Source organism: Teleopsis dalmanni, chromosome 1 (assembly GCF_002237135.1).
Source record: "Teleopsis dalmanni isolate 2A chromosome 1, ASM223713v2, whole genome shotgun sequence".
Classification (NCBI taxonomy): Eukaryota; Metazoa; Arthropoda; class Insecta; order Diptera; family Diopsidae; genus Teleopsis; species Teleopsis dalmanni.
Window position 1 is genome coordinate 40,096,571 of NC_051846.1, and position 12,303 is coordinate 40,108,873.

At 27.5% G+C, this 12,303-nt stretch overlaps 1 protein-coding gene across 1 annotated transcript; it reads right to left on the reverse strand.

The window, feature by feature from the left end:
- Nucleotides 1-2,523: 2,523 nt before the first annotated feature.
- Nucleotides 2,524-11,862, reverse strand: LOC119679897 (SCY1-like protein 2). The gene is made up of 7 exons (XM_038092487.1): nt 11,806-11,862; nt 9,061-9,240; nt 5,935-6,055; nt 5,537-5,632; nt 3,614-3,759; nt 2,705-2,835; nt 2,524-2,629 (listed from the first exon to the last, which is right to left on the reverse strand). Exons 1-7 carry the CDS (start codon nt 11,860-11,862, stop codon nt 2,524-2,526), a joined length of 837 nt encoding a protein of 278 aa, XP_037948415.1.
- Nucleotides 11,863-12,303: the final 441 nt, after the last annotated feature.

Consider the following 12,303-nt stretch of genomic DNA (forward strand, 5'->3'; position numbering starts at 1 on the left):
CCATAATCCATTCGTAATGTGGATGTAAATCCTTAATATTAGTTTTCCCCGAATATGCTGGAGTCTACCGCATATCCGGATTCTACTGAATATATTAAAAATACATACTACACATTCTTTTAGGACTATCAATATTTTTTTTTTCATATAATGGTTGAATCTGATTAACTGAAAAATAACTAATGAAGTCATTTTTAATAAATCTCTAATAATTTATGACAAGTGTTTACATTTTTGATAAAAGCTGTTTTTATATTGATACATTCCATTAATATTAGTAATACTAATTTGTAGTAATTAATTTTTAATCCTTTATATAAATTTGAGTATTTTGAACTTGAATTTCTGATGCCAATAATAACTCGAAATATTAATCTTGAAAGACTTGTCAACTCATGATTTTTGAAAAGAATTTAAGCAAAAAAATATGTTTAACTTGCAACAATTTATTTTACTATAAAATAATGTCATTATTGCAATTTTCTTGTTGTGTTTGGATTACTAACTACATCAAAACATTGTAGTATATTCTTATGATTTAACAGAACTTTAGCTAATCGTGGACAATACACCACACCAATTATTTTAATATTCTACGTATGTTAGGTGATGTTCGCAACCTTTTATTTTTCGACCAAGGACCACTATGCTATTTTTGTTTTTAGTAGGAACGACAAAGTTTAAGAATAATTAACTATATGATTAGTTTTGTATGCTTTATTCATATAATTAATTTTATAAGTGCTTAGGTACATTATATACTCTATATTATAGGTGTATAAATACTTGAAATTGATTTTGTACTCATTTTCTAATAAGTGAACTCTCAGTGGATAAACTACAAGGCGGACAATTTTTAACCATCACGCGGACTATCTGTGAAGCATCTGTTTTTTATTTCTAACTTATCCATTTAGATTTTATTTATATTTTTTAATATGGCAATAGGTCCCTTTTTGTTAAATAATTCAACGTTTAATATTTTTTATTATATCCTATATTTCGACTCTCCTCAGGATCATGATTTAACCTAAATTAATATTACTAAAACTATACCTACGTCATCCTCTTTATTCTATCATCTATATTGCATTTAGAATTTATTTATAACTAATACAAACAGCATTTTTTTTGATGTAGATACAATAACAATAGTTATATTGAAATGTATACCTATATAGATTTATAGAACTCTAAATTTTTATAAATTAAAATCAACAAAAGGATGGCATGTATTGCCAACGAAGTACACTAAAACTGTATTGTATATTTTTTCGTTTGTCAACAATGCAACAAAGAATACAATTTTATTTTTAATAAATATACCTAGACACATATTTTCCAGTTGCAAAAAATAAGGAAAATACGTTTTATAAAAATCTTGATTAGATTTCTGAGTGTTGTAACATCAAATCAAATTAATCAAATCGTTTTTCAGCAAAATAATATTGCATGCAAAATGCTTTTATATTGTAAATTGTGCAGTAACAGAAGTTAATACATTTTTTATTAAATTTTGCAAATTGTTTCTCTATTTTCTGCATTGCAATAATTTCCCATTGCGCGTCTACAGTGTCATTCTAAAATGAAATCCTACACAAACCTCTAGGACAATATACTTAACCTTTACGTAAACGTAGAATATCCTATTTCAAGAGCAAAGTAAAATGTTGACAACATTTAAATTATATCCAAAGTGAGTTTAATCTTCCACAAGATGGAAAGCGTAAATATTTACTTCCTTTACATTTTCTTGTACTATTGTGCGGGTGCGGGTGCGGGTGCGAGTGCGAGTGCGGGTGTGGGTGCGTGTGTAGTGCATCCTTATTTTTATATTTCAATGTTAGGATATCTGTGCCGAGTTTCAAGTAATGTCGACTGTCTGATCGTACTTTACTAACAGTAAATCCAACTTTGAATTTTGTTATTGTTATCGTTGTTGTTAGCTAAGCAAACACTATTTAAAGTCAACGCAAGATAAACAACGCTTAAGTGCGTTAAGGATTGAAAGGATTCGCCTGTAGTCCTAAACCGTAACTGTGAAGGAAAAAAAAATGTGAAAATAAATAAACAAAAAGATGGCATATGAAATTCAGTTCAACAGAACAAAAAATTGTTTGTCAATAAAACCTTAACTTCAACTTAACCAGCCAACAAAAATATAGAAAATGTAAATCGTTAAATACAAAGCAAAGGCCATGTCGTATGACGTATAGCGTATAGCGTAAGAACCAATTTATAACGACAACGTCGGTTAAGGCAAATTGATACAAGGAATTGGGTCATGCTGCGATATGCTCAATCGTTTTAGTGCTTAGTGCTTTCTATCCATATTGCAAACTAATATATTAAAGTTGAATTGAAAGTTTTCCTTTACGGCTATTATCACGTTATACCGATTAGGCAGGCATGACGCCTCTGACGTGCTACATCATTCCCTTTGACACCTGCGTGCAACGTGTTGAATCTTAAAAGCCAAAGGAAACGTACTAACATTTTAGGTTTTTGCAATTTTATCTTATCTCAGACATTTGCCATTGCCATTGCGGTTTTCATTGTTAATGTAAGTGTTGTTGCTGTTGCTGTTGCTGTTGTTGTTGATGTTGCTGTTGATTCTATTGTCTGTTGTCTGTTGCTTGTATTATATCTTATTGTTGTTGGTTTTGCTTTTACTCTTGTTATTTGCTATTAGAAAATTACTTACACAAAGTACTTAATCAATTGTAATAGTTGCGCTGGCGGTCTTGCGGTGGGATCACGACTGACTAAACGTGAAGTCGCTTCTTGCAATGGCACTGGCACTCTTGGTAGCATTTTCTGTACGGATTCATCCAACTGCATGCATTGGTTTTTGGTTTACGGTTTTTGTAGCCGTCGTTATTAATGTTGAAATTTTTATTTAAAACACATTTTTGTGGTTGTCATGGTGGGTGCATGATGATGGCACGATAGGCAATAGCATATATATAAAGATAAAAGAAGAAAAAATAAAGAGGATGTCATTTTTATTAAATCGTTTTATTCATGTTTAGTGACAGTATTTACTAAAAATTAATTTAACAAAATTCATGAGTTCATATTAAATCCACTGTAATTGATTTTAAAAGACATCAACAGCTTAATTTAATTATTTCTCTACTTAAAACCATTGTTATTAGTTTTACATGACAGTTTACTCTAGTGATAAATCCAGATAAGAGTATATGATGTTTTTAATGTTTTATTCTTATTAATTTTTTTTTTTTAAGTTTATATGGATTATTAAATAATATGGAATAAGCCTTAATGCAATATGAAGAAAATGAGTGATTCCAAAACTTGATACATTTTGCTGATTTGGAAGAATTTATTTTTGAAAGCTAAGTAATTTCTACGAACTTTTATTTAAATTTAAAACAATAAAAAAAACTACCAAAACTTTAATCATTTAAAATATTACCTCACTGTATTTAAAATGTTGATGCAAACATGATTGTGGTTAAAAAGACTGAAATACTTATGTTCATCTACCGCATTATTACTCATAAAACTTGTTGAAATTGGCATTAGTTTAACACAAGTCACATATCTTACTATATTATCTATTAAATATTTTAATATTTTAGAAACTTACCGTTTCTAGTTGTTTCATATAATTGGATGCTGAATTTCCAGCTTGTATAATTGGTCGTCCATTATTGAAAACAGCACAAATAACCAAACCCAAGGAGAACATATCACTCAGTAAACTGCATTTTGAGGTTATTTGTGTTTCTGGTGCTACATTGTGAAATAAATAAATTTAATAACATTATTTAAGTAATTTAATATAAATGTGTGTTTTATTTGTTAGAAATGAGAAAACTTATTTAATATAATACTAGATTTATAAGATATACTAAAATGCATTACTTATGAATTTTGAAGTTTTTGTTTTATTGAGTTAAATATATTATAACATTAATATTGTGGTGAATAAAATAAAAGTATATTAAATTTTTGACTTGAAACTCCATATAGGTTACATTGCACGTATCGATTAAGCTAAACCCATGTAATAAGCTTAGTTACTGTCATATTCAGTAAACGAATATTTGTTTCATAGGAGTACACACAAATTAATAAACTCTACAAATTTAGGGGATAAGAACTAATAATAAAAGAACTAATAATTTCTTTATAATAAGAATGTGGTATTAAACAAATATCGAAATATAATACGACGGAAGGATATATAGGACAAATATATGAATAGTATGCTGCTCTAAAATATACACTAAAGAAATTTAATTCTTGCTCAATTAATTAAAAAGGAGATATTTTAAAACAATTTCTAATTGAGGAAAAAGCAATATAAAACCATGGAAAAAAAACCAATTTGTATTGACATTAATACTTTAAATAAAAAAAAAGGATAAATTGAAATAATTTTTTTTTGTCAAATGTGACGTGTCTTTTGACGAAAAGAAACTAGAAATGTTCGAAATGTGATGAAGAAGCAACAACAAAAATTTCATTAATTTATAGCAATTATGCTGACCATACAATGCTGTTGCGAGCATTGTCAAGAACCCATCATCAGTGATTTTTAGGAAATATAATTCAAAGGAATTTTTTATTTACCATAGTTTAACTCTGTGAATAATTTGTTGGACTTTAAATTTTTAAAGTTTTTTTTTTTTTTCTGCAGTCTTTTCTAATTTGATAGGCATGAATTCTAAGCCTGCACTAGCAGACCAACATATAATATACGGACCTATAAACTAATTAAATAAAAATTCGAATATTTTCTAAGATCACTGATGGTAAATACTTGGCAATACTTGAAACAGTGTTGTGTGTTCAGCCAAATTGCAATAAATTAATCAAATTTTTGTTATTGTTTCTTCATTGCTGTTCGAACCTTTTTAGAATAAATTAATTGCTACACATTAATTAAATATTATATGTAATTATTAATAAATAAAATAAAATTAGTTTTGCAGAAATGCAATTCCAAAAAAAGAGTCAAAAGAATATTTACGACGGTCTTTCTCTTCCACGTGCGATTGCATTAGATTATATTATATTTAATAATTATGATTATCTTCTTATTTTAATTTCTATTTGCATCAAGTGCACTTGTGAGGTTATGACTCTTAAGTGCATGACAAATATCATAACAATAGTTAACGTGATGTAGTTTGGAATAAAGCACAACCAACAGCAAATTAAAGGTTTTATGTAGTTTATCTAGTCATTTTGCTAAATTAACGTTATTCTCAATCCAATTAGTAGAACTATTATTCACTTCGGTAATGGTAATGTTAATGGTCAGTAATGACAAATGATAAAAAATAGTAAAGGTCATAACCACTAATATTTACTATTGAGTGCTTCTAAAATGATTCAAGATTATCGAAGCTACTTAATTTAATTAATTGCAATATTGTTATACGTAAATTTTTGAAATAATAATTTTTTGTGTAATAATGACTTTTATTATTATTGGTATTATAAGTATTAATTGAAACTTAAAAATTTTTTAGACAAATATTAATTTCATTCCACAACTTACCCATAAAATCTAAGTTTGGTTGTGCCATTTTTGAAACTCTGCTACTCCATGGTTGACAAGGTATCGAATCATTTAAATCAGTCTCATTCATTCTTTCTATAACAAAAAATAAGAAAATATAATATAAATTTAATTTAATCAACTTCAAAATATTTCCTTAAGCAAAGCAATTATAAAACTATTTATTGGGTTCGTATTTAAAATTATTAATATAATTACAATATCTTTAACATTTCCCGAAGATATTTTGCTATTTACTTCATAAAATTTCAAGTTTAAAAAGTTTTTCCTGTGGTGTTGCTTTTCTTCAGTTGTTTTAGTTACTTAAAGATGGAATTGTTTTTTTTGTAACACTTGTATCTGTTTTCGGAACAATTGTTCTATTCAGATATACTTACCAATAAATTCCAGACCAGCTAGTTTCCAGGTACCTCGCTTGGTTACTAAAATTGATGATGGACACACATTGCGATGAATTACGTGACCAGAATAGTGTAAATAGGATAAAGCCTCGACTAACTAAAAATACATTGAAGTATAAGCGTGAAATAAATATAGTTAAATTTAGCATTTATACAATTGGTTACATAGTACAGAGGGATAACATTTCAATTAGTTAAGAATGGAGACATTTTGCTTTATATTATTAATGTTTATTATTCGTAATGAGTGGTAATAATGAATGCTAACATTAATTTTAGTTGAAATATGTATAATATCATTACATTTGTTTTATATGTTTTTTTTGTGTGGGAAAGAATTATATATAAGTAATAAAGAAAGAATGTACTGCTCTTAGATTATTTTGATGTGGAAATGGTAAAGTACTAGTTACCATTAGAAACTTCAATTTATGGGGGTGTAGCTATTACTTAGAAATAAATATTTTTGTTTTGGCTTTGTAGAAAGTAGAATTCCACATTAATGCTTTTATATATAGACATTTATTTTAAAAAATAATTTTTTATTGTCATTATTATTAAAAAATAAAAAAGCTGTTTGAAAGAAAATTTGATGCAGTTATTTGTTACTAATACATACTCGTAGATAAATACAAATTCTAAGAATTCTAACTATAAAAAGTAGCAACTATAAATATGATGTTTTGCAACATATCATCCGTGGTTTCATTTTATATTTTTTATTTATATGCGACATTTCTATTAATTTTGTTGCCATTTGGACTTTTCCTTACGACACAATAATGCTCTGTTGTCATGGAAAAGTTTTAGGTGGTTCAAAACAACGTTTGCTTAGTTTTAGTTAGGAGATTAACATGACAAAAACACATATAAACAAGACAAGTCTAAATTTAACTTCAAGATATTCAGCTGTACTAGCTTTTCAATTAACAATCTGTTTCAGCATAGAGTAAGATGTTCTTTTATATAAGAACATCATTAAGCAGTTTGGGGATATGGTCTTCAATTGTGTAATAATGTAAGTGCATCAAATATAAAAATTCTGCAAAGAATTTACTTATATATGTTAAGGGAAATCACATGTTATATCAGAATAACAACATTCACAAAGAAATAAAAGTCCCTATGATAATCAATCAGAATTCAGAATCAATCAGAAAAACTTGATTTTGTGACTTAAAACACTTAAAATCAATTTTATATTATTATATATTATTATTATCGTTACTACTCTTTTTCTATTTCACCTTCTGTTAATTTTGCACCTCCAATGATATATAATCACTAAATTATCTATTTATGTAACATGTATCTTTTTATTATTCCTTTACTTTATTATACCTTATTATATATAAGTAAAAGTCCATAAAATAAGACTTACTTATTATGGCAACAATGTGCAGATAAAACCATCAATAAGCACATACAGGCTATATTACAAAGGTATACTAAACAAAAAAGTTGTGATTACAAAAGATACAGGTTTTGTTGGCCACATTACAACATTCTAAAGACTTCAAGATGTTTCTTACCCAAATGCTTCTAAAATACATGAACAACAGGAAAAACATCACCATAATATTAGACAGAAGGTGGTAGAGAACAGTATCAATACCATTATTGTTGACATTGTCTCGTGCACAGATGGCTACAATACTAAACAGGGTTCGTGCTCAAGAATCTACAACTTAGAGAATCAAATATCTATCGATCTCTATACTGGAATTTAAGTGAATTTACTCTGGATATCTACATACAGTGTTCTCGATGAGGTGGCGAACAAATTTGCTAAAGAATCTATCTCAAGGCAACCACATGGGCCGAAACCAATTCTGAGTGTCAGTAAAAATCACTTCAAAGGCCTAGCTAAATTAAACTATAATAGCCATGCCAAACACAAATGATCTAACGAGTGAACATCCAGTTGCATCAAGTTCTTCTTTACAAAATAAAATCAGCAGATAACTGGTTAACACTTTTTGAACAAGCATAAAGTTCGGTTAAAACTGTCATATATCAAATGCAGACTATGCATAAAAGACATAGAAATATGCTTACACATTCTTGAAGAAAGCTCGACTTTTACAGTACAGCAAGTGGTTCAAAGTATTGAATCACGAATGAGAGTGACCAAACATCGACATAAAAACCATTCAGGGTTTTTTGGATATAGCTGAAGTGAAAGAAATCCTTTAGTTACTTAAGAAAGATATTAACATTTGTTGCCAATAAATATTAGAGCCCATACAACAACTGAACTATGCTACTACGTATTTCAATAGTCAATTAATATAATCTGAAATTTAGTTAATATGTTATTCAACACATTATGGATGATAAAAATAATATAAAATTATTTTAAATTGAAATTTTTAATACTACTAAATTAATACAATTCATATATATATAAATTTCTTTAACTCCTAAGTGTACCATAACATATTAAAAATATATTGAATTTATTTAAAAATGCCTTTATTATTTATTTATGATTTGATCCCAATTAATATTATTTTTTGGTTAACACATAAAATTCTTTCCATTTAATTTATTTTCTTATCTTTGAAATAAATAGAAACACTATCACCAATGTGCTTTTAAGATAATCTTTTTGTGTGCAGCCAAAAAACTCTTCCAAACTGTAATAATTATTTTTAAATCTTTCTCAAAACATCGACTGGTGTTAGAATTTAGTAGACAATTTAAAAGTGCTTAATTAAATCCAAAATACCATAAACAACGAAACACTCAGCTATTCAGGTCATAAAAATTTGATGCGTGTTCTAAATTTTGTTCTATAAGATGGATTATTCTTAACAAAAATCGTGTATGTCTTCAATTGTTAGAAGCTTGACTTTCACGGAATTAAATCATTTACATTATATATGCATATCACATATGCTATAAAATTGTGTATATACTAATACTTAAACTCATTTACGCATACATTAGAGTCAAATTATAATAAAACCTAATGATACTTACTGGGGTCTTAAAAAAATGTAAAAAATTTTCCAAATACAAATTCACAACAAAAATTTATATTCCGTATATAAACATAAATGCACACATTTTCTTATGTATCATCATATATTTATATACCTTGCTTATACTCGTTTGCATATGAAGAGCACGTACCTGTAGAAATCCATATTTTAATTCAATATCAAGAAAATGGTATTCCTTTGCATGCGCTGGTCTTTGTGGTGTTGGGGGCAGCTGTATATTTTGGTTGGTCCCCGTTGTGGGTGGAACGACAAAATTGTCAATTGCTCTCGTTTCCTGTTGAAGTTATAAATGAAAAATATTTGTTATATATATGAATATTTAAAAAATATAAGATAAACATGTTTTTTTAATTAAATATTATAAACAATTATAAATACATATTATGTTAACTTATATTGTTAATTTGCTTAAAAGTTTTAAATATTTAACAATATTAGCTAATAATATTTTATTTATTTATTAAGCACTTAATTCAAAACCCTTTTATATATATTTTATATAAATAATTAAAAATTTGATAGAAATACACTTCTTATTATATTAATTACCGATATTTCTCTAATAATGTAATTCGTGTTTAATCAAAAACTGAGCATAGAGTGGTTTTCATTTGGAGTGGCGGTATTGCATACCAAAACCCACTTTAGTATAAATAATGACTCGTTATGTTACACGAATAAATTCATATCCGGTGTTCATATCCCAAACCAAGAGATCTACAACAAAATGTATAAATACTGAAATAGGTAAGGTATGGACAACGTTGAAGAAAACAGGCATGACTTCTCTATTTAAACAAAAGCGACCTAACTTTACAAGTCCGTCAACTTGGCTATGTCCTTAATTTTTAAGGACGACAACTCTGTCAGATGGACAAGAAAATTAGCTTTAATAATTTTTCAGCTGGCTAAAGATTGGCACTCATTCATTAGGTAAAACACAGCTTTCGATAGGATCCTACAAAAGTTTTGGTTTTCCGCTTAAATGTAGTTTAGTTAAAGTGATTTCTGTCCCAAACTTACCGAAATTGTTGGTTTTTGTTAATGTGATTTTTCTGATCATCACAATCGACTTGCAGCAAAAATCTTGATCTTGATCTTCATATCATAAAATTAAGTTGTTTTTTCCATACAAAATGATCTTAAATCAACTAAAGCTAATAAAACTACTGAATGCTGTCCATAATAGTTATAATAACCAACTTTTAAATTTTTCCAGATACAAAAGGTGTTTGGAGCATGTAATTTCTAACATTCGCTTTGTAAACAAAAAAACATATGATTTCCTTAATTTGGGGCAGTATAAACACTTTTGTAATTAACTTAATATCACTTTTACGAAATTAATTAAATTTGGCTGTCTAAACATAATATTAGAATATTGTTTGGATTCATACAAATTTTCCACTACATGAAATCATAAATTAATATATTTATTTTAATTCGGGTCCATTTGGCAGGGCCCGAGTTCGATTCCTGGTACTTGCAGTCTCAAAAATAATTATTTGCGAATAATTAAATACAAGAATTATTTTCAAGACCACTGATGATGGGTACTTGGCAATACTCGAAACAGCTGTATGGCCAGTCAAAAATTCAATTATTTAAAATAATATATAAAATTAATTTTTTGTTGTTGTAGTTCACTATTGTTCGAAAAAACCTCTTTATGAAATATTTATTTTAATTAATTTTATATTGAATTCCACCTCAACTAATTAAGTTGTTTTTTTGAATTAAATTGCGTGTATCTGTTTATCAAAATAGTTAATATATTTTATTATTTAATACTGTTTGAATGGAAACTAATCACTTGAACAATAATTAAGCTGTTTACCTAATGTATTTTTGGAAGAATGATTGATTTGTTTTGCTGATTGTGTTAAACGTTAATCCTGTTAATAACAATAATATATATTATTCTGAATTTGTGTTCCTATACTATTAAAAATATATCTATCATATATTGACGTAGCTGTTTTTGTAATTGCTATTATTCACATCTCAAAGTAACAAGAAACAGCATAATTCATCTTATATGTTAAACTAATTGAGTGTGAAAGTGTAATTAGCAAAGTCTCTAATAATACCAAAAACCAACCAATATTCCCATGAAAATTTGAACATATGTTATATTAAGTTATTCGCAAAATCAACGCTAAGCTTTTAATATATTTCTTCCTTCAATATTCCGGCATTTCGTGAAAATTAATTTTATGCCAAGCAGCTGCAGGAAATCAATATCCTTTTTCGCAAAAATGCAACAACAGCACAAACTTTTAGGGTTCAACTTTGCTTTTCGCAAGTAATTTTTTATTGGCGCATAAGTTTAAAAGTATTAAGTTTACTTAACAATTTTCCTACTCTTATTTTTGTTTTCCAGAAATTGCAGTGTAGTTTATGTATATCAATTTCCCCAAAATACATGAAGCACTTTACTCTGTCAATCTTAGTTAGGTGAAACAAAAAATTCCTGTTAAAATTTCAAGAGCAAAGCTAATTTGATACAATTCCGTCGTCTCAAGGAAGTATTTGCAAATACTTGAAGGTGTTTCCAAGCAAAAATAAAAACTAAATAATGCTAAAACTTTATTCCAGACTTGCTTAAAATATGCATAAAAGTATCTACACAATGACAACAACTCATTTATATGTATATATTGCTGCAGCTATAATATATACACACGTAAAAATATTTATAAATATATTTGTACGTGCCATGAAAATGAAAAAAAAATGAAATAAATAGCGAGAACCAGGCAAGGAAATAAAAATAAATTTATATGCACGTAAATAAAGAATTCATTGATGATGCGGCAGGACATGCTACAGGGTATACGCTCTGTGCAGGCGACACTGCAAGAAAGACGCTGCTCTCAAAAGCACTTAAGTCCATGTTTTCCTAGTTTTATGCATTTTTAAGAAGTTTCTTAAAAGTTTTGCATGCTTCTCGGTTGAAGTTTTTATTGAACTTGTTGAAGGTATGGCTTTGTGGATAACTTTATTTTAATGTTTACTTTAGATTAAAATGCAAGTGCACAATATCAAATTGAACGTAGATTTGTTGTTATATGTTAATAAAATAAAACGTTCAGTAAGATGCGTTTTAATTCTTGTTAAATATTTTATCGCATGCGATGTAAAACAGTGTCGTAAATTTCATTCGCAAAATATCGAATATTATTAAAATATATGGAATATAACTTCAACAGCAGAGAATATGCAAGTTATATCCATAAATTGGTAGTTAAAATATATTTAAAATGTAACTAAATTGTAATACAATATACCTTAATAAAGTAGAACTATTAGTATAGGTATTAGTACTAATTTTTTT